Source organism: Mycteria americana, chromosome 2, assembly GCF_035582795.1.
Source record: "Mycteria americana isolate JAX WOST 10 ecotype Jacksonville Zoo and Gardens chromosome 2, USCA_MyAme_1.0, whole genome shotgun sequence".
Classification (NCBI taxonomy): Eukaryota; Metazoa; Chordata; class Aves; order Ciconiiformes; family Ciconiidae; genus Mycteria; species Mycteria americana.
Window position 1 is genome coordinate 128997999 of NC_134366.1, and position 26571 is coordinate 129024569.

Below are 26571 nucleotides of genomic sequence, written 5' to 3' on the forward strand. Positions count from 1 at the left end.
AGTTGTTTCACAGATTACCTCCTAGTGTCTTGCAGTTAGCAATGCATTTTGAGTGTTCTGATGTAATTCCTGCTCTGTAGCAAGCATATGTGAACTGCTTCCAGAGCAGAGCCGGCCTGGATCTACCATCTGAAATGCAGACAGAGCTAACGAGATATTGACTGCACCTAAGTGGTTAAGCACATCCTTAAGTTTTGTGACAGCTGTATATGAAGCCCCTGTTTTTTCCACTTCAGAACTAATGCACAAGCAGAAGTAACCACAACCCTCAGTGCTGCAAGTGCTCCTACTAAATTCAGTATGTGTTTTAATAATTTTCAACCACAAAGTATTTTACAGTGTAGCTAATTAAGTTCAACACTTAATCCAGAAACAGTAGCACTCCCTATATAACAAGCTGCATAAAATTGTAAAATGAATGGTATATGAATCCTAGCTTTAAATCTATCCCGTACACTCCTTTATCAGAATAAGTTTCCTGCACATACTGCTGCAAAAAGCCCATATCCACGAATGGCAATGGACAACTCTTTGTTGCTCGAATCCATCCTTCTGATGATTCCATAGAACTGCTCCATGAAGAACTGCAATGTGCTCTTGTGTAGCTCTGCATCCTTAGCTACCATTAAAGAAATCTGTAAAGCAGATACAAAAATCTTAGGATTTCCAGAAACATGAGAAAAGCCACAAAACAATTACAGTAAATCTTAGAAGATACTTAGCTCGTAATATGAAGCACTTCAAACAAAATAATTATTTATTAAACAAATTCACTGAACTTCCAAGCACCAAATATCCCCACTATTTCAAGAAATTTGATTTTGCTTTAGTCTCAGAGATCCCAGTGAAGTTACAATACCTGCTTAAGGAATGAATCTAGTGCAGAATGACTGGCTTTCTTCAGCTCCTGATTTGTGTGGCCACACCATTTACACATTGCTTCAAAGAGGGAGACATAGTTGTCTAGGAGTAAGGTTCCAAACTGAGCAGCATGCCAGCTGAACAACTGTAAACCAGCTGCAGTTTAAAACAATTCTCATTAAAACCTAGTCTTATATTCCAATTTCCAAAACCAGACCAGTCTATAAAAGTCCACATCAGGACTTTAGGTAGGTATACCTACCATGATTGGAGGGTATAAAATGTATTCTTCTAGCCATTACAGTATCAGTATCCAAACATTAAGAACTTAAGCATAAAAACAACCCTCCAAAATCCTCTTTTTTAATGTACACCATTATGGAAAGCACAGCTGCGTCCTGAAGTAATTTATATTAACCGTGAAAAAGAAAGGGACTCTACTGGTTACAAATAATAAAACTCGATCGCACAATTCACAAGGATTTGGTTTCTGTGGTCAGAACATATGCCCAAGTCCCCTCCTCCACCAAACTGTGATGCGCAGACAAATAGAGAGTTCAGAATATAGGTAATTTCACAATCCCAAATATAAGCATAAATGAAATTTCAAGATTGCTAATGAATTAATGTTTTTTTGGCAGACTATCTTTAAAGAGGGTTTTACCCTTCACAGTTGCTACGGGCCTAGTACTCAAACCTTGCATTTTGCAATTTCTGCATAAGCTACTCACATTTCACAGGCCAATATCTCATTCTTTTCATGAACTTCATTTGTTCCCAATTTCCTTCTCCTTCTTCCAGTGAAATTCCCCTTCTTTTTCTACTTTTTTCCTTTAACCTAATCCACCATCTTCTCTTTTCTCCTAATTTGCTACATTCCTCTTATTTCTACTCCTACGATTCCCTTCTTATACCAGGGTTTTGTACTACTCCAGAGGGGCAAATGGCACCAAGTGTAATGCTGCTGTTCATAAGCTGATTAGACCTTGCCTAGTTTAACCAAATACATGTTTAGCTCTTTAGATACCAACTTAAAGTACACCAGTTTTGCTCCCCAATCAGCTTAGAAGACCGAAGACAGCCAGTAGAGAATAAACAACTCCAGACAGAAGACACCATTGTATGTACGGTATCCACCTCAGCATGAATTGCAATAATTTACAATCTTACCTAGATGTACTGCGTATCGCTTCTGATCAACCTGTAATATCAGAAAAGGTTTGTCATATGCGATTTATTCTTCATCAGGGCTAATTCATTTATGCGGAACGATTAACACGTGGCAGACTTACCTGTGGGTTGATTGCCTTCATCGCAAAATCAAAAATCTCCTTTGCAATCTGAGGATCTGTGAAACAACCCAATAATGAGTATTTCACTATTGACACACAAGAGGCAGAATAAAGACAAAGATATTTTTATCCAAAGCTTGGTATGAAGAAACAATATTGGAAAGCCTTACATATCTCATTTTAAGAGGCAGAGATGGTTTTTGCTGAAGTACTCTTAAATTTGAAAAACACTGCACATCTATATTCATTGATTTTTCTGAATACCCATGCTTTAACAGACATGTCTCTTCTAAGGGAAACATATCTCTGTATAAACCGCATTCCAGCTTCAATGTGGCTCTCACAGCTGCCCATTCTCTGGTTAGAAAATAGCACTTCAAACACATACAGAAACACACTGATGAAGCCACTCCACACAGAGACAGACTACAAGGACCATGTAGCTGGACAGGCCTTGCTTTTGCATAAAACATATACCAGTGGGGAAATTTTCATTCTGAGTTCACAGCGAGAAATGGTGCTGCTTGCTGGCTGTATAATGATTAAAATACATCGAATTGTATAACTGTCTTTCACATACAAAAAGAACATACCTTCGTCCACAGATTTGGTAAAGTTGTACATGAGTGCAGCCAGTCCCCTCAGACATCCTGCTACAACAGGTAGCTTGGGTCCCCTTGTAGCTGATGTCATCTAAAAAAAGTGAGAATTGAAAAAAAGATTATCTTCAAGCTAAGATAAATTTACACCAAGGCTTCCCAGTTCCTAGAAGTGTAGATAAAATAACATATTCCAACTTAATACAGTTATGTCGGCACCCACCTCTATGGACACAAGTCCACAGAAACATCTCCTACTCAGAAGTTTCGTATCATTTGGGAGGGAGTTTAACTACAGAAGCATAAGAAATCCTTTGAAAAGCATGAAATATGCTCCACCAAGACCAACCATAGCAAAACTTAAACAGCACACACTAATGTCTTAAAAGTGCAGAATACAGGAAAGTAAAGTTCAGCAGAACCGTGACATTTACCTGAAGTGCAAGGATTCTGCAGCTAGTAGAGACCAAATCAGAAACTACCAGTGCACGGCAATACAACTTTTCTTGGGTGCTACTGCAATGATCATCACATGTCATCTTCTCTCATAGTAAATTGGTTAAGTCACTGTACTGATGGCTTTGAATTTTTACTTTGAAAGCTTCTCAGAACCAGGGAACACACTTTAACAGTCCTTAAGGAAGCATTTATGACTATCCGGTTAGATCCCTACCAATTGTACTAGGTACAACAGTATTCCAACATACAGCACTACACAGATCAAAGGAAAAAAAACACAGCAATGCAAGAGTCTGAAAAGAAATTCCAATCATACCTGTGTTTTAAGCTCTCCCAAATAAGCTCGGAATAGTTTTTCAGAGTTGTTAATCATGTCACTAGGCTGGACCTCTCCCAAAACTCCCAAAAGCTCATAAATCTTCTCCAGTACTAGAAAGTAATTTAATATTATTAAATATTAATTACTTAAATCATTACTTTGACATTTCCATTGCAATTCCTATGTAACTTGCAACCATGAGAAAACCATCCCTGATGGTTTAATTGGTGATTAGCATGTGGGAAAGATGGCTCTTTACGATGTACGTACAGATGTACATATATCTCTCTATATGCTACAATGTGAGATGCACCCTCCTTTCACATTAATAAGTTAAACACAGTTACTCTTTTGAAATGTGGTTTCAAAAACTCATTAATAAAGGCCATATCCACTCAGGAAGCATTTACCACCAATCCAAGTTTGCTGCTGGCCTTGAAGTTATGCTGGGTCTTTTAAGTACCATCAGGGTTAAGGCCAACAGCTAGCAGAAGTTTCTAGGCGAGAGTTCAGACTAAAGGGTTCTATACGCAGGCACAGCAAGCTCTGTGAGGACTAAACATGCCAAGCGAACATTTCAGCTGTAACTAGCCAAGACGATCAAACTAGAGCTCATATTAGTATGCTTAACATCATAAATAACATAATTAGGCAAGGCAAGAACTGATGAGCTCACATTAGGGGCAACCAATGCAGGAACTATCACACTAAAACCACAGCTCCGAGGACAAAACTGACCAGGGTTGGAATAAGGTTACAAAGAGCTTTAGCAACCGAGCTGGGGTTTACATGAGCTTTCACAGCGATGAGCAGCCTCTGCTTTTGAGAAGAGCACCCACCAGAGGGACCAGGACTACCCTTAAGGCTCAGAGTTAAAGGGGTATGTGTGTATATAGTTATAAAGCAGGTATAAGAGTAACTGCAAAGGTTCAGCTACACCAGATTAGCACAGAACCGGGGGGGTGGGGGGGATGGAATCTAAGAGTCTAGCAAAGTTAAGTTGGTTAACGACAAGAAAGCTGAAATTACTTTCAGGATTTAGGCATTCAGGGACTAAAAATAACAGATTAGACATACAAATACTCTTCTATATTGAGAAATCTAAACCAGACCTATGCTTAAATTCAGTATGAACTGCCACCACTAAATTCAATTATATGATTTCTCCCGCATGTTAGCTCATACATATATACAAGTCTGCTAAGCAACAGCTAACTGCATGATCATGATCAGAAGACCTGAACAAATTTTACTAGCTCTAAAACATGACAGCTACCATTTTTAAACACACTTGCCATGGGAATAACAATTATGCATTTCCATGGGGCATGATCCAACAAAAACTGAGTGTAAATAAAAGAAAGGACACAGACAGAGAAATTAAAGCCTACCTGTATCAGAGACTTTACTTTTTGTAGCAAGTTCCCCATAAAATTTATTAAATATCTCCCCAACTTTCATTTCTTCCATCAGACAGGAACATCGTAAACTTTGGAGCAACTAAGACAGATTAAAACAAATTAAAATTTAGGAAAATCATTAATATCACTACCACAATACTACTTGGTCTAAATAAAAACACAGTTCATATGTGTAACTTCAACTTAACTATGCTATTCAATGAAAGAGATATAAGGTGACTGGTCCAGAAAAGAGTACTGGCATGAAATCTACTTTAACAACAAACTACCTTCCTATATATGTATAAATATAAAACTTATGATTTTCAATTTATATTATACATATTATATATAGATCATCTACATGAACATTATAGATAGTATAATTACAAATAAATAAATAAATAAATAAATAAATAAAAACCCCACAAGAGCACAGGCTTAGCAGGTCTGCAGTAGCCTTTATCATATTGTATTGCTTTCCCTGCTGCTATAAAGCAAATCCAATTCACAGAAGAACTGACCCAGAATAACTCCGAAGGGAGTTTTGTTTCTCACAAACAAAATTAAGTAAGTGCAAAAGCATTTGCAAAACAAGGGTCTAATGCACTCTAAGGAAGCACATTATGAAATTACTGTCTCACACAGTAACAAAACTTCTGAAAAAATCCCTTCTCCTCCTCCACACCTTTCATATACTAATATATTATAATATTAAATATTAATACATAATATTTTTAAGAATGCAAATGAACTGCAAAATTTTTCCTTAAAGAACCATAATAAACTAGGAGAGAGAAGATCTGCAACTACCCCCAAAACAATCGCGTCTTGCTCTAGCAGATGAAGGAATGACATGCTCACATCTAAGCAACCCACTGGAGGAACATCGAAGACAATCTGTTGTTAAGACATATCTCTTACTAGCATTGAAATATTACACTACCACTATTCTCTTGCTACTGCAGACTACAGATTTTCTGCATGATATAGCACAACTATAGTAATACAACAGATTTTCTACTTTTTCTAGAAGCAAGAGAGATTTATAAAATGCTTTTTACCTTAATCAGAAGTTCCAGAGCTGCGATTTTACATTTTGCTGCCCTGTCTTTTGTATAAACACGAATACAAGTTTGCTACGTAGGAAAGAAAATGGAGATTATAATACTTGTAAGTAGAGAAGGGAATTCAAAGATAACAATGTAGTCATCTACCTCTTTAAAGTATCTGTTCCTAACAAATTTAAGGCTTTTAAAAAAAACTGAAACAATAAAAATAGTCAGTCCTGAAAGTGGCTTCACTGACAACACTGCAGCACTGTGACATAATAATGAATTCCAGCTCAAGCAAAGAAAGTGCAGTTTCTGGAATAAAAGGCACACACAGCAAATTTTCTGCATCTGTACTATCATTCCTTACAATATGTAGCTACTAATCTGAGATCAGAAAGTGCAGTGGTGCAGTCAAGTATTTCTATGCAAAGCAGTACTATCCAGCAATCTAGACTCAAAGAACCTCATTTTTAGACGTATTGTAGTTTCCACCAATTTCTGTATATATTGCAAAAGTAACAACTTTGCAGGAAAAATTTTTAAAAAATCAGTATTTAATATTAACCAGCACCTATAGAAACATTTAAAATATTACACTTAAACTATTAATTTAGTCTGCATACATTAAAAGTTGTAACTATTATTTTCAATATCAGTAACTTATTTTCAAAATCAATACCTATTATGTTCTACAAAAAGAAGTTAATAAAATTACGTCTATAGCTGAAGAAACAAGTCCATGCTTCTCTGTTGTATTAATTACACTTCATGTCAATCAAGTTATTTCAGCTCTAACAAGAACATCAGAGATGGGTAAGGCAGACTGGGAAGGGTGAATTACGAATCTGTTACAGTACGAGACCCACCAGAGTTGTTTCAACCATTCAGCAAAGACCTTTAGGAAATATTAAACCTTTACCCACCTTAATATTACAGGCATAAGGATGAACTTTGTCACCAACTTTTTCCATAAAGACACACAGAAACTTCAATGCTTCTTCCCTGCAATCTCGAAACTGAAAAGTTAAAAAAACATATTTAGTTTTAACGTGTATAATAGAACATGCTGTTCATATAGCACTATCTCAATATTTCTTTAAAGTTTACCAACTTACCTCCTCCATGCCGAGGGATCTGTGGATAAAGATGAGTAAGCCATGCTCTTGGGAAAACACCAGGGACAGGTGCAGCGCTGCGGGGAAGCAAACAAACCATCAGGTGGTTGGTTTCCCTTCTAGAGCAGGCAGGGCTGGACACAGCCCATCACCTTGTGCAGAAGGATGCCTTAACGCCTTGGACAGGACTGATGCTTGTCTCCACATAAACAACTTAATGTGGGTGCTTCTGACCTCCCCATGGACTCGGGCCCAGGCCGATGCCTCTGACCTCACCCTGGGGCCTGCCCCTGCTCTGGGCCGAGGGAAAGCTAGCCTGAGGGCAGGGCGGCAGAGACGGGCACGCACCGAAACATTTTTACCAAGGTAAATGGTTGTTTGGGGCACGACACCTCCCCTCCCCCTAAATCGACCCTTCATGTCCTGCCAGCAGCCAAGTGTCGTGTTGAGTGAAGACCTCGGGCAGGGCAGAGCCGCCCCGCAGGACCAGCGATCGGGTGTGTGTCCCCCTAACATCAACGAGCCCCCCTCCCGCCCCAAGCTGAGCAGTTGCTGTTTTAAAGACACCAGCGAGGCAAGGGCCGCCCCAGGCCTCACTCAGAGCCCCTGAGGCCCCCCCACCCCGGTCGGGCCGGGCCCGAGGGCGCACCCTGCGCGCCGCCCGCCGGGCTGGTGAGGCAGGTCTCCCCCAGTCTGCGGAGCAGGCTGTAACCGTGCAGGGCATCGCTGGCGGCATGGCCGGACTGCAGGCAGCGGTGCAGCTGGTGCAGGCACTCCTGGACGCCGGCCATGCTGCCCCAGGCCGGCCGCGCAGGCAGCGGCACGGAGGGAGGCGGAAGCGGGCGCGAAGAGCCCGCCCCCGGCCGGATCCAACACAGCCAGCCGGGGGGGGGGGGGGGGTGGGGGTGGTGGTGTACACGCTGTGGCATCACTATGGGTGCACTCCGAGGCAAGGAGAAACGCGGGTAGACCTCGGCCAGACCATTCCGAGCAGGGGGGGGATACGACACGGGCGGTACCATCGTCTAACGGGCGGTGGCAGGGAAGAGCGTCTGGAGGCACCTTTATGTCTCTCGCCGCAGGATCGGCTCAGTACACGCATATTCAATAACCTCTAAGCACTGTTTCTCTCCCCCTCCCCCGCGGAGAATGGGCTGCTCCGACCTCCCCACGCCTCCCTGCCAGACCGCAGGACTAGTTTTGCCGCGAAATTCGGTCAGGTGCGGGCGGTTCCACTCTGAGCTGGGAGGGGGGCAATGTGCCATTGCTGAGGACAGGCTCCGTCTCGTAGCACAAAAAGCACCCCGCAGTATACCTCTGCCCGTAGGGCAGCAGCTCGAGCAGGGCGCGACCCTCACCTCGGGGGCCCGGAGGGTTTACCTTCTTCCTCCATTCCTTCTCCGTTCCCCACCCCCCCCTTCCTGCATCCGTTGGGCGCTCCCGTTGCGATCGCGCCTACCCATTGGCCAGAAAGCCCGCGAGAGCGCGCGCACGCGACTCGCCTGGCGCGGAGTTTGCTGGGGCTGCTGCGGCTGCCCCGCTCTTCCCGCCGGCTCCGTGCTCGGCGTGTGCGTGGAGAGGGCCGGCAACCCGCCCGTCTGGGCTCGGGGCTCGGCCGGTGGCGAAGCGCCCACAGCCCGCGTTCTTCTCGCCGCCCCCCCGCAGTAGGACCGCCGCGGGAGCCGGAGCAGCGCCATGTCGTCGCCCGCCTCCACCCCCAGCCGCCGCCGCGGCAAGCGCGGCCGGGGCAGCAACCCCCCGACTCGTGAGTGCTTTGGTGGGAAGGGGCCGGCCCGGGGGCGGGGGTGAGGCGGTTGGGGCCGGGGCCGGGGCCGGAGCCAGCCCGCGGCTCCCCGGCAGCGGCGGGTGGGGGCCACCATGCGGGGGGAGCGGGCGGGTGTTGGCTGCCGGGTGGGCCCTCGCTCCGCTGCCCGCCTGCCGCCGGGGCAGCGGCGCCGTCTCTCTGCCCCGGGGCTGTTGTCCCGGCCGCCGCGCCTGTGCCTCGGTCCGCCTCGTGCGGTGGCGCGACGATTCAAACGCCGGCTCCGGGTCTGTTTGTGTCTTGCAGCACAAGACGCTCGTTCTCCTCCTTCGCAGAAGCGGAGGACAGACGACTCCACCTCCACCGGAGACCTGCAGCCCATGCCCACCTCCCCGCCCGCCGACGCGCAGAGCCCCAGCGCCCCCGATGCTCTCTTCTCCAGCCCCCCGCAGTTCCGCCACTCCGGTACGCCGGGGCTCGGGCGGCTCCGCTGCGTCCCGGGGGCCTGCCTGCGCCGCTGTGCAGCGAGCAGCCTGGGGATGGGGTCTGGCCGAAAAATAGACTCGGAAAAAATGAGTCTTGTCTCCAGTTTCTCACTGGAGTTTAGCGTAGTGGACAGTACAGGAACGTAGTCAGTGTCGGGGGTGCAGGTCTGCTGTTGTAGCTTCAAGTTATCGTGGGAGTATGTATCAAGGATTCTACCTTATTCTTTTACGTATTTCTAGAAAGAAGAAAATAATCAACAAAATTATTAATGCAGAAAGAATTAGATTGATTGCCATAAAAAGCCTTTCTTGCTTTTATGAATAGGATTGTTTTTGATTGCAGTAGCTGGTGATTGTCATGCCACTTGTTTTACAGCCCCAAAAATACTGAAAAATGTGTTTCATCTAAAATGCTGCGTTTTGACTTTTTAGGCTTGAACACCAATGTCATTTTAAAATGCAGTACCGCTTTGAAGTTCTCTAGCGAAGCTTTACTAGAACTCGGGATCTTTTGGAAGAGATGTTAATGCAAAGGAAAGTTCTAGCTAGACTTGCAACATCTTTGTTGCTTCTGTTTTGTTAAAACACCGGAATTGATTGATGCGACTCATGACAGTAGAGTTAAAAGAACAATGAGACAAATGCAGAGGCTGAATTTTAGTCTGCTCTAAACGTAAAATGTCTTGATAATAATAACAAAACATTTTTTTTTATAGCTATTCCTCTTGACTTCGATATCAGTTCACCTCTGACTTACGGCACACCCAGCTCCAGGGTAGAGGGTACTCCACGAAGTGGTGTACGAGGAACTCCGGTTAGGCAGAGGCCAGATCTTGGGTCTGTCCGTAAAGCCAGACAAGTTGATTTACACTCAGATGGGGTAGGTAGATGTCTCATATTTTGTATCTGACAGCTTATTTTTAAACAACTGTATGCATATTTGTGTATGCTTAATTTGTTTCCATGCAGCCAGCTGAGGATGTAGTAGCGACCGAGCAATCTCTTGGACAAAAGCTTGTTATTTGGGGAACAGATGTTAATGTAGCCTCATGCAAAGAAAAATTCCAGGTAGGTTGACAACTTATTTCTTCCTCTTCTAAATGAAAAGCTAGTTTGATTTAAACGAATACTAGTTGAATCTGATACACAGTAGGTGTTTGTACTACTAAATTCCATTCATCTTTCCCTTCTGTCTTTTGTTACCTCTGACATTCAGAGATTTCTTCAGCGTTTCATTGATCCGCTGGCTAAAGAGGATGAAGACATTGGCTTGGATCTTAACGAGCCACGCTATATGCAACGACTTGAAGAGGTACTTGTAACGCTGAGAAATCTAACTTTTCTTTTTCTGTCTTGCATGATATTGAGCTAAAGTATTCTTTTCAAATATCTTGCAGATTAATATTGTTGGGGAACCATTCCTGAACGTAAATTGTGACCATCTAAGATCATTTGATGAAAATCTTTACAGGCAACTGATCTGCTATCCTCAGGTGAAGTAGTGCACTTGTTTGCTGGCTTTCAAGTGGCCCTTTCATATTTCTGTCTTTCAATACATTCGTTTAAATGCAATGTGTACTTTGTATGTCCAGTGTGATCTCTGGCTTCTTTATTTTACTTACTATAAAATGTCTTGTTTCATAGTAGTTAAAACTTGATGGTAGATATTAGAGTGGGTACCTCATACATGCAAAATTAGCTGCTAAACTGCAATGTCCGGAGTCTTGGACTTTGGGTTTTTTTGCCAGTAAGTTTCCTGTTACATAGGCAGATGCTCAGCTGGCATAACTCTTAGTCATTCCTGGCTGATCAGCAGCACATAAAATGCTTTATGCAAAAATATTTCATTTTATGATTTTTTTTTCTTTTCTTAACTTTGAAACTTAACTGTTTCTAACAATTTTATACAGGAAGTTATCCCAACATTTGACATGGCTGCCAATGAGATCTTTTTTGATCGTTACCCTGATTCAATATTAGAACATCAAATTCAAGTAAGGCCATATAATGCACTGAAGACTAGGAATATGAGAAGTCTAAACCCTGAAGGTAAACTTTTGATTACCACGTTAGAAAAGAATTTTAAGGATTTATATAAACTTACTGAATGTCAGCATAGAATTACATGAAGACCGTATAAAAGTGTACTTGTGGTCCATCCAGACCAATGTCTTTTGTTTATATAAGTCTGTTTCAGAAGCCAATGCTTTAGAGCCCAAATGCAGAATAATCTATCTGTAAAGGAAATCTTTCCTGGCATCAGCTACTCACGTTCTTAGTTCTGCAAGTGCAAAGGATTCTTTCTTTTGTATAAATATTTCTGTAAATTAGAGTATTTGTACTACGCATTTATGATTCTTTTTGCTTTGTCTTAGACAAAATACTAGTACCTAACCAAATGTCTACCTCCCAGCTAAAAACTAACATAACATGAAACTTGAAGGTCATTTTAAATTGTAAGAGTATGAAGTGATGACACGAGTCTCTATTTTGTAGATATTGATCAACTTATCACCATCAGCGGTATGGTCATCAGAAGCTCCCAGTTAATTCCTGAGATGCAGGAAGCATTCTTTAAATGCCAGGTTTGCGCTTTCACCACCAGAGTAGAAATCGACCGTGGCAGGATTGCTGAACCATCAGTATGCAAGAACTGTAACACAACACACAGTATGGCGCTGATTCACAACCGATCCATGTTCTCTGACAAACAGATGGTACGTTGTGCTTAGGTAGTGGCTAAAATGAAACAGTTTCTATTTTTTGCTCCCCCACCCCCATAATATCATCAATAGCATTAATGTATGTATCTTGAGACTGAATGTTTTGAAAAGGGAAACGTGTTTTGGAACACAAAAATGGGTGAAACAACTTAGCAAAGGGCTAAGTCCATCCTTGAGAGAAGAAATGCATTAAAAGGATGAAATAAAGTACGTACACGTCTTATTGTTTCCACATGGAAGCTCCTTTATATATAGTATGTTCGCTTCTATCCGGACTAGATGAGCCTTGTCTGTAACGGCATTTTAGCCATACCAGTAGCAACCAGCAGAATTCTCAATTTCATCATATCTTTTTATTAGTAATCAGTTTTGCTGTTTGGCTGGGGGTATTTGTTCTTGAGCAATGTTCCTGATTCAAAACAATGGTGAAGACTGATAATACAAGATTCTGTTGTATGCTCTCTGGAAAAGCTTTGCTTTTTTTGAAACTAAAACTTGAGTGTTTTTTGCTAGATCAAACTGCAGGAGTCTCCTGAAGATATGCCAGCTGGACAGACCCCTCATACGGTTGTGCTGTTTGCTCACAATGACCTCGTTGATAAAGTTCAGCCAGGTGATAGAGTTAATGTCACAGGTAAAATTTGGCTTGAGTATTTGCATCCTCCTTTTTCACTGATATTAACCGTCTATGAAGGGACCTGATGGGATGCACCTGCAAGTGCTGAGGGAGCTGGCCACTCAGTCATCTTTGAAAAGTCATGGTTGGCTAAGGTATTTGAAGAAAGCCAGTGTCACTCCCAGGGCAAGGAGGAGACCTGGGAACTACAGGCCAGTCAACCTCCTCTTGACCCCTGGGAAGGTGACACAGCAAATAATCCTGGAAACCATTTCTAACTGTATGAAGCACAGGAAGGTGATTGGGAGTAGTCAGCATGGATTGACAGTGGATTACAACCTTCTACAATGAGATGACTGGAGCAGTGGATGTTGTTTACCTTGACTTTAGCAAGGCTTTCATCGCTGTCTCCCACAACATCCTCATAGACCAGCTGATGGTGTATAGGTTAGATAAGTGGACAGTGAGATGGATTTAACTGGCAGAACTGCTGGGCTCAAAGCATTATGATCGGTGGCACAAAGTCCAGCTGGAGGGCGGTCACCGCAGGTGTACCCCAGAGGTCAATACTGGGGCCAGACACTGTTGGATATCTTCACTAACGACCTGGATGATGGGACAGAGTGCACCCTCAGCAAACTTGCAGGCAAAAGCAAAACTAGAAGGCAGCAATACTTGATAAGACCAGATGATTGTGTTGCCGTTCAGCCAACAGCCTCCTGGGCTGCATTAGGAGGAATGTTGCCAGCAGGTCGAGGGAGGTGATCCTTCCCCCCTATTCAGCACTGGTGAGGCCACATCTGGAGTACTGTGTCCAGTTCTGGGCTCTCCAGTACAAGGGAGACCTGAGCATATTGGAGTGGATTCAGCAAAGGGCCATGATGATAACTGGATACTCTGTCATATATAGAAAGGCTGAGAAAGCTGGGACTGCTCAGCCTGGAGAAGAGAATGCTCAGGGGGATTTTACCACTGTGTTTATAAATACCTGATTTGCGGGGTGGGGTGGTGTCAAGAAGACAAAGCCCCACACTCTTTTCAGTGGTGCCCAGTGACAGGATATGAGGCAGTGGGCACAAGCTGAAATACAGGAAATTCCAGTTAAACATAAGAAAACTTTTAGTGTTTGGGTGGTCAAGCCCTGGCACATGTTGCCCGGAGGGGCTGTGTGGAGTCTCCATCCTTAGAGATAGTCAAAACCTGACTGGACACGGCCTTTAGCAGCCTGTTCTAGTTGACTCCACTTTGAGCCCCTCGGACTGGAGTCGGCCCCTCAGAACTAGACAATCTCCAGAGATCCTTTCTGACCTTGACAATTCAGTCATTCTGAGAATGTAGGCGAGGAAGAAGCAGTATCTTAAACAGCATCTGCTGTCAGGAGAGTGGTAACATAGAGTAAGGCTTGTGATACCACAACCACATTTTAAAAACCACTTTGCTTTAAACCAACTACTGTACTGCTAGCTGTTAGAGATGCATTAGAAAACTATTATTAAACTTGGCACTTACAAAAGGGGGAAATGCTGACTTTAGACATCAGAGCAGGACTTTCAAAAGCATCAAGCCTTAATTTTTTTGAAAATTTTCCTTGTTGAGAACACTTGTGATAGGAATGTTAAACGTGTATGTACCTGCAAAAATAGGGTCTAGATGACTTAAATATGTTCCATTGACTTCTACATGACTTACTGGTACTAGGAGATAAACTGACTAAAGTATTTAGGCTGTTTTGAAAAGCTTGTCAAGGGAAAATGTAAAACTTCCATGTTTTGGAATTATGTTTCTTCATATCTAATGCTGTGATTAAAAATTGTATTTAGGTATCTACAGGGCAGTCCCAATTCGAGTTAATCCAAGGGTCAGCAATGTAAAATCCGTCTATAAGACCCACATTGATGTCATACACTATCGCAAGACAGATGCAAAACGCCTGCATGGTGTTGATGAGGAAATGGAGCAAAAAATGTTTACAGAGGAACGTGTGGAAATGCTAAGAGAGCTTTCAAAAAAACCAGACATATATGAGAGACTTTCTTCAGCATTGGCCCCAAGTATATATGAGCATGAAGATATCAAAAAGGTGAATCAAATTCTATATTTGTCTTGTAAGAAATGTATTTATATGCAAGTACATTTGTAATTATTGTTTGCTATTAAAATGACTTGAGGCTTCAAAATTCAAAAAACTGTATCTTGAGCAGTCTTAAAACTCCATGCTTTTGTCAGGATGGAGTTGGTTATAACTGTATTGTAATTCTTTTCATGGTATTAAGGAGTGTTAATTAGAGGGAAGATATTCAAAAGGCAGGAAAGCAGCAGAACTGGGAGCATTTAGTTGCAGTATGCATCTTGGACATTTCTTGAAAGTTCAGATTACTGGTGATCAAAGAAAAGTTAAGTAGCTGTAACATAGTAAATGATTGCTGAAGAGGCATCCACAAGAGAACAGTAGCTTTATAAAGACATGTGGTTGACCCTGATTTATGGGATGTTGAAACAGTTACTTAGATATATCCAAGAAGGGACTGTTCCAATAAAATGTTCAGCTAAGGTACTACAACTTTATCATTGCAAAAACTACAGTCAGTAGTGGGTCTCAAAGTGATGTCAAGACACCAAACAATCCTCTTCAAATATATTCCTTTGTTTTTTCCTTATAGATTTATACATTGTCATAGTTCACAGGTTTCTGAAGTGGCTAGAAGTTGAGTTCAAAACTATACAATGATTTCCCACTGAAATGGAAATACAATAATGACAAGTCCATTTGCTGTTACCTCCTCACCACACTAAGGCACGTCAGGTGTAGTGGGTGTTGAAGAAAGCTAGGGAGCCTTCATCAGGGGAGATCTTCAGGTTCTGACCAGAATCTGTTCACACCATACAAAACTTCTATCTTTAATACTTCAAAGTGCTTGAAACCCACATGTATTGGAGCACCAATACTTGGGGACCTCAGGAAAAATAAAATCGGGCAGGTCATGCTTCTTGTAACTACTGAACAGGTTTTACTGACCTCTGCAAGTTTACTGACCTCTGCAGTGAATGAGAAAAGAACTAATACAAATAGCTCATTCCATGCCTCTGCAAGGTTTCTGTGCTGTAAGAAATTGTGCAGAGGCTTTACGTGAAGTAGTGTACAGTCTTCCTTGCTCTTTTCCTTGTTGTTTCCAGCTGTCACTATCACTTTTTTTTACTGACTATCTAGCATATATATGCTGCGGGGGACGGGGGAAGAGTAGTGGGAAATGGTGAATATTTAAACTAGTAAATTTGAAAAGGAAAAAAAATCCTCCCTGATAATTCTAGCTAACTGATAAAATTACAAGCATATGTTTATACTGATAATTCCAGTACTTTCAAAATACTGGAAGTTAGTTACTTTTATTTCTTTACTAATACTGCAAGCGTATGCTTTTTTTAGGAAGTATAAATGTGGAAGTGTTGGTAAATTCCAATGAAATAAAGACCTTAAACACTTCTAATCTTTATGGGCAAGTAAAGAACTTTTATTGAAGTAATGTTGTAACACGGTAAAGCAGTTTTCCTGAAAAGAAAATAACTTACTTGATTAGTCTTGTCTAAAAAGCTGATAAAAATGGCACTTTTTTTAATGATACAGAAGAGGTAATAGTACTTTGGTCCTAGATTAAACATAGCCTTAGGGAAAACAATAGTCTATTCTGGCTTTCCTGTTGTCAGCAGAACTTAGCAAAATTTTGATTACATAAGTTTTCGAACAGATTTGGAACAAATCTAATTTGAAACTTTAATTATAAGCTGAGTTTGTAAGACCTACCAGTTTAACTATATGTTTGTAATTAACTGGAATTGAGGATATCTATAAAGAATGAACCCTTTTAAAGACTTCTAAGAACAGTTTCAAGTGTTTTCTTCTGAGTTAACTTTAGCAGTGCTTCAGGTCATTATATGTTTTAATTCAACAGTTGGATTTGCTCTGTTAACCATACTAGAGGTGATGTTTTGATTTTTAAAGAGAATATTTTTGTAGGGTATTCTGCTTCAGCTTTTTGGGGGATCAAGAAAGGATTTTACTCACACAGGAAGAGGCAATTTTCGTGCTGAGATCAACATTCTTCTCTGTGGTGATCCTGGTACTAGTAAATCACAGCTGCTCCAGTATGTGTATAACCTGGTTCCTCGAGGCCAGTATACATCTGGCAAAGGCTCAAGTGCCGTTGGTCTTACTGCGTATGTGATGAAGGATCCAGAAACACGGCAACTGGTTCTTCAGACAGGTGCTCTAGTACTTAGTGACAATGGCATATGCTGCATTGATGAGTTTGATAAAATGAATGAAAGCACAAGATCAGTACTACATGAAGTAATGGAACAACAGACTCTCTCCATTGCAAAGGTAAGTCTCTTTTAAATTTCGGGTTCTCTGCAGTAAGCACAGTATCTGCTAGGCAGATGAAACCAAAAAGTTACCAGAAAAACAAAGGATTACACTTTTTTTTTGTTGTCAGTGGATCAATCCTAGATTATGTAACAACTCATTTACAAACGAATACAGCTTTCATAGCAAACTGTAGTATTTCTGGATGTTTTTGTTCTTGCTTTGCTTTAAAAGGTTTTTGCAATGCAGTTTTTCACCACAGAACCCATTTAATAACACCAGTGGTCTTGTGAAGTTGGGGAGGAAAACATTTTGGTGGTGCACAGTTGCAGCTGGTTTCAGAAATGTTTTTCACTTTGACAGGCTGGAATTATTTGCCAACTGAATGCTCGTACATCTATCCTAGCAGCAGCTAACCCTATAGAATCACAGTGGAATCCGAAAAAGACTACTATTGAAAATATCCAGCTTCCTCATACGCTGTTGTCAAGGTACTCAAATCCCACTTGCATGTCTCATGTTTGAGATGTTATTCTTCCTCTTGTGAAAATGATTAAATATAGTAGAACAGAACAATTGTGTTCTTTGTAGTGTAGTGGAAAACTTTTGTAGCATTTATTTTAAATGCTGCTCTTACTCCTATGTGAGCAGAGAACTGCCTTTTAGTATTTACATATTGACCTTGAACAGAAGATCTGATGATATCTGTAGGATCTCTTTATTTACTTCTGTACTGGGTTTTTTCTATTGTTTCATGATCATCTCCTAGAAAAGAGTTATTCTGAAACATAGCATTGATAACTTCAACGAAAACTCAGGATGCTTTTCTTAGCTCCATAAAACTTTGAAAGTGAAACTGATGATTAGGGAACTCGCAGCAGAGGTGGTAGAATCCATGAAGCAGGCACAGATCTCTGTTGTTCTGTAAAATTCAGTCAGGGAGGTGGCAGTGCTAGCCTTTTGGGTGATAGCTGTTAGAGCAACAGTTAGCATCTGCTGATCTAAAATTAAACTGTCTATGTGCTGCAGGTGCATCTTGTGAGGAATTCCCACACTAGCTGAAAATTTGAAGTACACTGGTATACTGGATATTCTGAGGACACCTACAGCTGAGATTTCAATTAAGAGCTGCTTAATTTAGCTATTTAGTGAGAAATGGTACCTTAGTACGGGTGTACTGAATGAAACTAGGCTTGCGCAGCACCTCAGTTCCATCATTTATTGGATTTAAGCTTATGAAAATAACATGATGGGCTGGCTAAAAGTGTCTGCCTATAGTTGAGCATAGCTGAATATATTGTTTGTGTAAAAAAAAAAAAAAAAAAAAAAAAAAAAAACAAAAACAAAACACAAAAAACCCACCATTTTTTTCAGGATTAAACCACAAGTGCTTTTTTATTTATACATACATTTACTCATGGTTTTTATATGCATAAAATAACTATATAGGTATGTGCTATTGCCTTTCAGGGCAGTTTCTTTAGCAGCAACTTTGTTCTGTCTATTTAGTATGTGTGTAGAGGTTTTTTGTTTGTGTGGTTTTTGTTGTTGTTTTATTAAGAAAATGAAAACTGTCAGCCTTAAACATGGGATCTGAATTTTGCAGAGTGTATCTCACTTTCAAAGTCTCAAGTCCATAGGATGAAAGCAAATCCACTGTGCTGTTCTGTACTTTCAGAATTCTAGAAAAATTATCTTCTCAGTTTAATACAGCAACTCCTACTTAGAGTAGGAAGTAATAGTCAAATAACTCCTACCTCTACTTGTTAAGTCAAAAACCCTAAACCAAACTACTTTAAATGGCAGAAAAGTATACACACTAATACTGGATTCTTACCCTGTTCAGATTTGACTTGATCTTTTTAATGTTGGATCCACGTGATGAAGCTTATGACAGACGTCTTGCTCGCCATTTGGTTTCACTGTACTACCAAAGTGAAGAAAAGCTGGAGGAGGAATACATGGACATGGCAGTATTGAGGGATTACATTGCATATGCTCGTAGTTACGTAAATCCTAGGTTAAGTGAAGAAGCAAGCCAAGCCCTTATTGAGGTAAAGGAGTTGCTGTTAATAATGTTCCAAGTCCTTACTGACTTGTCAAAAATAGCAAAATCTCCTCGTATGTATGCTTCCTATTTATATGTAACTTTTCTATAAGATGCTTCAAACATCTCTAAAAACCACCAGCATTTATAAAGGAAAGAGGGATCAGTATAAAAGTAACTCTGTGCTCTGATTCCTTAGCTTTCAGATGTGTTGGTTTTGGTTCTATCACATTAATAAAAGCATAAAATTCTACTGAAATGAAATGTGTCAGTACAGACACAAGCACTATTATGTAAGACTAGCCTGAAGTTTTTAAAGTGATTCAAAACTTGACTCATTATCATGGCTTAATTGCTTTATAAGGGAAATGTGTATATGTGATGTGGTTATCCTTCACTGCAGAAGAATCGTGAAGGTATATGAGCAGAAACAGTGTTTGGAATAGCTTGCCAGAATTGCTTGTATTCTGAAATAAGAGGTGGGGGATGAAGGGGACTCTGAAAATAATAGAAATAGCAGGATTTACTGAAATATTTAATGACTCTCTTCTTTTCAGGCATATGTGGACATGAGGAAGATTGGCAGTGGCAGGGGAATGGTTTCTGCATATCCTCGACAACTTGAGTCTCTGATCCGACTGGCAGAAGCGCATGCTAAAGTACGCTTTTCTGAGAAAGTTGAAACAATTGATGTAGAAGAAGCAAAACGCCTCCATCGGGAAGCACTGAAACAGTCTGCTACTGATCCAAGGACCGGAATTGTCGATGTATCCATTCTCACTACAGGTTTGTGTTTTCATAGTGATACAGCTGGGATACTATTGGGCTTTTTTAAATGTAACTTAACCTGTCCTCGTTACCTTATTTCTAAAAAGGTGTCTTATTTCTTTTTAAAAGGAATGAGTGCAACAGCTCGTAAGCGGAAAGAGGAGTTGGCTCAAGCCTTAAGGAAGCTTATCCAGTCAAAGGGTAAAACACCAGCTTTGAAATACCAACAGCTTTTCGATGATCTCCGAGCACAGTCTGATACAGTAAGTTTCCTGCTTTGTTTTTACATTTTCATTAAATTTAAAAGCATGGTGTTTTTTCCAAATCAACATTACTGCGTTCTCAAATCACATTATGGACTGAAAGGGAGACAAAACTTTCAGCTGGCATGACCAGAAACCCCAATTCTATGGATAAATGACCTGAATCTTTGCTGTATCTTAGTTTATTCTGGATTCTGAAATGGCAAACTGGGCTTCATGGTTCCAGGCCAGATTTCGAATTGGGAAAAAAACATACTAAAGCTTAAAAAAAACTGTTAAAAAAACTGGTAGGAAGGAAGGCATTTTTTCAGTCTTTTAAGTATTTCCCCCCTCCTGTGCCTATCTTTACTTGATTTACTACTTTTCTTTAAGGCTGTCACTAAGGAAATGTTTGAAGAAGCGCTTCGTGCCTTGGCTGATGATGACTTCTTGACTGTGACTGGAAAGACTGTTAGACTGCTGTAAGTTAGCCTTTCGTTGGAAGCCAGCTGTCACAGCTTTACTTTGCCTTACTTAAGATAGTGTCAGTCTGCAAGATCTTTGAGACTTGGGACTATCATTTGCTATGACAAGCATAGCCTTTCCTTGCAAGCCAACTGTCATGGCTTTACTTTGCCTTATTTACTATATTGCCAGTCTGCAAGATATTCAAGATTTGGGACCATCATTTGCTATGACAAGTGTAGCGATGATTAAGTGGCACTTCTGTCAGCACAAGAGATTATGAAGGACCTAAAAAATCCTGAACTGAATAATGCTATTTACATTTTTAGCTAAATGTAATTACTAGTATGTTAAGTGCTACATATTTTTATGAGGTTTTGTAGAACATGCTAACAATGTTGTATGTATTTCAAATTGAATTGTAAAAATTCATCTTAAATGACTTTTTAGTAAATGCAATTTGACTGTTAGTACTGCTGTAATCTGAAATAAAGTTATTGGACTTAAAAGGTCTCTTTAGCATTCATTTCAAGTGAAAATGAGCATATCCTGTGCTGAGCACTTTTCAATCTAGCATTCTGCAATTTTTGGGAAACTCTCTGTGAGAGCATGAAGGAACTTTGTGTACCGCGCCCCCCCCCCCCTTTTTTTTGACTTGAGTGTACTTTGGCAATATCCTCAATGTAAAAAAGCCAGATACATTCTACTTGAAACCAAATTTTCTTACTACACATTTAAGCATGACTGGATAAATTAAGTTACCCACCTTTGGTGTAATCTCATATAATTGGTCCTGAAAGAACAAGGTCCAGTAGCGCATGACTGGAGAGTCTTCCTCATTCTAGGCAGGATAGATGCTCTCAGCCATTGCATGTCAACAGCTGCTATTACTTTCACAGCTAAGCTAGTAGAAGAGTTCCTTAATTCACTTCAGTATAGACAGCACCAGGCTGATCTCAACTGCTCACTTAGCCCTTTTAAGCTGAAATAAGTACTCCTACTGTTTGCATGTAAAACAGATTTCAGCTCCCTTTCAATTTAAGATGATTCTTAATTCACCATCTTCTAGTTTTTTGGAGGGGTTTGTTTTTTAAAGTAAAATGCTATTAGGAATTACTGTATTTAGTGTGTACAGGGTTACTTGCAGAATAATCCCACTAGGTGGCTCTTAAAGTCTGTATGTAGTAGTTGATAGAGATGATTTGGTTTTTTTAAATAAGCAAGGACTGCAAGTGCCACTCTGTAATTAGGTAGATATAGAATGGAAATGCTTGTAAACAGTCTTTTGGTTAAAAAGAAAAAACAACCTGATTAAAAGAGCTTAACCATCCACATATTAATTTGAAATGTATACAAAGCAAAAGGAAGATGAAAGTAATTTACTTACTTAGACTGAGAATATTTTCTTTACTCTATGTAATAGTCTCAAACTATGTATCATAATTTACTGCTCTATACACCCTATGCTGTTAGTAGTTATAATTAAGCTCATTTAAAAAACTCAAGTCATTTAAAGACCAGAATATGCAACCAGGGGATTATTATATGCAACGCCTGATATTCTTAGCATCAGAAACTATATAGAAGAAAGGCATTAAGTCTTCTATACATTCTACAAAAGACATTAAAAAAAAAAGTTATAAGCCTACTGACAGAAATTACTTATAGTAAGTCACTTTGAGAGACAGTAGTTGAAGTGATCTTCTATCTTGTCTAGCACTATAAAGAAAAGCTGCTGCTGAAGTGAAATAGAATGGTACTCTTCTGTTTTCCTAGCACAGAATGCAGTCACTGGTTATGCAGGGTGGGCAGGGAACCAATACAAGGTAGACCAAAAAATGTCACTTGCTCCCACTGTCACTGGTTTCAAAGCTGGTATGTCATTTCTCTGCAAGCACAGATTTGATTGGAAAGTGAACTCGATCCTAGCCATCCCAAGTTTTGTAGGTGCTTCAGTAGGAACAGATATAAACTCCCAAGTGAGAAACATCTGTCAAGATTAGCCCCTGTCCATCATAACTGAGATAATGTACTCCTTAAGACTACGTTCATCAAACTTCAGTCTTACTTTTGGCAGTCACTCTGGAATTGCAGTTTTATCTTCCTAGAAGGCCCTAGGACTTCCAGGATTATCTCGGGAAAAGAAGAAAATGCACTGAAGACTGCATGTCAAACAGCTTGTCAGGGAAGTGATTCTATCCCAGTTTTGCAGTGTATTTATCTAATTTCATAATTAGAGCTGCTATGTAACTTGCTGTCTGGATACAGCAAGATGGACTGAAGAAAGTAAGCATTTTGCATTTTTTTCTGACTTGGCAAGACCACGTGTAGTCTTGTAAAAATACACGTACAGTTTACTTAAAAAGCATGGGATTCCTCATCTGTGAGGTAAACTGACAGTCAATATGGAGGCTGTCATCCAATTCTCAGTTTGCATGGCCACCTTATGATAATGTTTACAGACAGCCTGGCACCAGCTTATATTATTTAATGCTCAAAACCAAAAAGCTAGTTAATTGTGGGTTGTAAGGTTTTGAGAGTACAGTTTGTCTATACACTAAGCACAACTAGACTCCCCTTGTGACTGGCATCTCTGGACTCCAAATTGATAAAGAAAACGAGCATTGTATTTGCTATTATGAAAAATATTTTAGAAGTCATAAAATCTGAGCAGAAGACCTATTAATTATATTTATTTAATTACTATATAATTACTTTGTAGATCCCTAAAGCATTTTCTCTGATTACCCTATATTTTGATTGCAGAGAAAACAGTCGCTTGGTTTGTTCAGTGACTCCTGATCATGTCCCACCACTCAACTGGATAGGGTAGGAGTAGGTTTGGATTGCTTTTGCCTAAATTTGAGCCCCTTTTCTAATGAAGTGTAAAGCTTCCAATTACCATATTTTGTGAGTGGAAATCTTATCAAGGAACCACTGATAATGCCTGCATAATTTGTTTTGAAGATCTTGCTACATCTTCAGGTTAAATTGTTTCTTTTATAAATGCGATTAAAAACCCCACATATTTTTTATGTGGTTTTGTGGTCCAACTCTCTCTTAACCATTATCATACAAATTGTTTTTTTCTAGTATGAAGCAGGTGTTTACTAGTGCAACTTACTGACCAACTTGGATCAGATTTGCTATGCATCTAGTTAAGACTCCTTTGTTAGTCTTGACCAAACATCAAATACTTCTGACAAAATATAAGAAAAATCATTAAGAAGGTTTCCTTTAGTAATTAAAACCCTTCCTAGCTCTGAAGCAAGAGCAATACAGTCTTTCCTAGTCTTGTTTTATTGAAAACTACTAGGTACAATAATATCTAGACTCTTAAAAATACAAATAACTAGGTGTAGGAAAGCTACTAAACTTTCTTGTGTGGAAGATATATCAGAGAGTCTCTCTGATGACCTCTAGAAGAAATGCTAGGAACTAGGGGAGCTTTTCACCCTTCCTCCATTTTAAGAGGTTAACTTTATTACAGTCCTGGTGCAAGTTCTTTTTGTGACTTGTGAGCTGTCTAATTGTTGAAGATACTAAAAAGCTTAAAGCATTAATCATCAATAGTTCTGTACACCTCAGACACCAAAAAAAAAAAAAAGCTGATAAACTGGCTGTTCTTAGAATTGTTTTTTCTTGTCATAGTCTTTCATACTGCCCACAGCTGTAGTACTCAAGTGTCATTTCCTTCCCTCGTCCCCAAAAGAAGTAACCACAACAGACCCCTCAGAGTCTGGCATTTCTGACCCAGTGAAGAAATGGTTGGCACAAGCTTACTGCGTGGGGAGCCAGGGAAGATTTACTTCCTGGTTCTAGTCCTTAGTCAGGAGCACTTTCCAGTTGCCAATCTTCTCCAGCAGCACCAGATCCAGACTTGAAGCAGGAGAATGCATATACCATTCCAGAACAGAACTGCACATTACTACATCCACAATTTAAAGCCAGAGAGAACCAAGAGAGAATTGAGCCTAAGTATCCAGGCGTATAATGTCAATTGAGTGAGCTGAGCCTCCAACCTCGATACAGTAAGGCTAGGCTGGCTACCTGCATTGGTACTTACGACCTTATCTCAGTTTTAGTCACGTAGTATGTTACCTTTGCTTTTCAATACATGTATGTGTGGGTGGGAAGATGAAGAAAGGGGAGGCACCTCCATCACCCAGCTAGTTCTCAGCCCATCTTTCAGTATGCAAAGAACAGCCATTAAGCTCTTAAGCTTGTACTCAGTAACAACGAAGCTCTAAGAACATTGTATAGGCAGAATTTTTTTCATTAAGTTGGCATCTCCTTACAGTATCTTTCTAGGTAAATAGTCTTGGCAACATCTGCTTGGTTGACAGTTCCACTCATGTTCCATCACTGTGTAACAGCTACATACCAGGATCACACAGTTCCTGTCACTTTTAAAAAATAATTGCCTCTGTAACCCTTATTAGAAGAGTCTCTCATGGAATCTACATGATATAAACACTCCAACCAAACTGAAATAAATATAAACAAACGAGTACATCATTAGTACACATACATAATGAGTAAACATCATTATAGGGCTGATCCAGCTTCTCAGCCATACAGGGGCTAGCTGTAGAAATCCATCGAAGTACTTCCTTATTGTTCTTAGCTTCCTCTCAATAATTGAAAAAAGCAGCCCCACGCTGATCAGGAAGCTAAAGCAGGCTTAACACTGTTTTAATTGCATATGTGAGAATTACCCCAATAGGTAAGCTATTTCCCCTGGGATAAACAATAATGCTCCCAAGTGCCTGGCACTGGTGATTTTTTTAATAGCAAAATACAATGCTATGTATACCTCCCTCAGGTGTACAAAGCAGCACAACTGCTTTATATGGTCTATTTTATCTGAGTGCAAGAAGCAGGTTAGAATCCTTGCATAACCCTTTTGGCAAAACTTGAGGATGGATGTTACTGAGAAATATTCCAAACTCTGTATCCTGCCTTCACTTCATGGGGGGTGGGGGAGAGATATCAATCTATTCACTTATTTGAAGGATCTTGGAATACTCAGTGGTCATCCTAAAAGAAAGAAAAGTATTTTCTCTGAAAAGACTCATCATTAGATATTCCCGGGAGACAGATATGTAAGTTATCTTTGTCCACACTTCTTACAACAGTTGATGAGATAAAAAATCACACTTCAAAGATAATGATCAGGAATCATTTTTATGAGGCAGGTTTAGTAAAGGATATTGGTGGGACAAGAAGCCACTGCCAACACAGTGTGCACTGAGAACAACCCTGCTGAAAATAAGTGTGTACACAGTAGGTGTAAGCATGCCAGATTGTTGTCAGAAGGATGGCACTTAGTATGACTGTTCTAGGCATCTTCTGTCTACTAATCACACTGAAAGTAGTCACTAAGACTGGTACAAACTTTTTTAGGTATGCCTAAGAGTTCAAGGGGAAGGTTAAGTTTTCAGGCTCCAAAGTATAAGGAGACAGACCAAGAAGTGGAATAATACCAGCATTTTGCTAGTTCCATGCACATTTTCTTCCTCAGCCATGAACAGAGAGAAGATGTGAGGAAATCAGTAGGCCTTTTTGCACACTGTAAGGTGCTTAGTTAACACTCAAGACACAGCAGATTTAGCAGCACTGGTCACTAAGATCTAAAAAGCTGCACTTGCTGTGCAGCTGCTTCTAGAAGGGCCAGGGGGAAGTGCACCATAAAGAAACACACAACATCTGGAGAAGGATCAGAAGAAACTAATAAGGTGTTAGGGGAAGTCAGTGAATCAATTAGATGGTCAAGGTTATCTCTGAAGCTCTAACAGAAGTGTGGCAGGCATTAGCCTCTTAAAACCAGTCCTGCAAAAACAGAAGTAGGAGAGAAGGCTAAGGACTTCAGTTATAACCTGCACACAGGCCATAGCTAAAAGACACAGCAGCTGGAGCGTGCCTTCTAGGATACAGACCTGGGGGGACAGAGGTGACAACTTTTATCCTTAAACTTGAATTGACCAATCCAGTTCATACACC

General features: G+C 40.5%; 2 protein-coding genes across 3 annotated transcripts in view; one reads left to right on the forward strand and one right to left on the reverse strand.

The window, feature by feature from the left end:
* Positions 1–7928, reverse strand: part of PRKDC (protein kinase, DNA-activated, catalytic subunit) — an 87728-nt gene extending 79800 nt beyond the window's left edge. For both annotated transcript variants that reach the window (XM_075494613.1, XM_075494612.1), the window contains exons 1-11: positions 7750–7928; positions 7101–7177; positions 6909–7001; positions 5995–6069; positions 4922–5030; positions 3528–3640; positions 2747–2846; positions 2154–2209; positions 2032–2062; positions 860–1017; positions 489–635 (exon numbers count right to left, since the gene is read on the reverse strand). In XM_075494613.1, coding sequence (XP_075350728.1) covers positions 489–635; positions 860–1017; positions 2032–2062; positions 2154–2209; positions 2747–2846; positions 3528–3640; positions 4922–5030; positions 5995–6069; positions 6909–7001; positions 7101–7177; positions 7750–7891 — 1101 coding nt within the window. In that variant the 5' untranslated portion in view covers positions 7892–7928. The remainder of the gene's footprint in view (positions 1–488; positions 636–859; positions 1018–2031; positions 2063–2153; positions 2210–2746; positions 2847–3527; positions 3641–4921; positions 5031–5994; positions 6070–6908; positions 7002–7100; positions 7178–7749) is intronic.
* A 700-nt stretch (positions 7929–8628) lies between these two features.
* MCM4 (minichromosome maintenance complex component 4) lies at positions 8629–21065 on the forward strand. Its single transcript, XM_075494614.1, has 16 exons — positions 8629–8865; positions 9169–9327; positions 10064–10227; positions 10317–10415; positions 10564–10659; positions 10745–10840; positions 11258–11396; positions 11844–12064; positions 12584–12704; positions 14507–14766; positions 16699–17064; positions 17410–17537; positions 18893–19100; positions 19651–19879; positions 19991–20124; positions 20497–21065. The coding sequence occupies exons 1-16, from the start codon at positions 8796–8798 to the stop codon at positions 20587–20589; spliced, it is 2583 nt and encodes an 860-aa protein (XP_075350729.1). The 5' UTR covers positions 8629–8795; the 3' UTR covers positions 20590–21065.
* The last annotated feature ends 5506 nt before the right edge of the window (positions 21066–26571 follow it).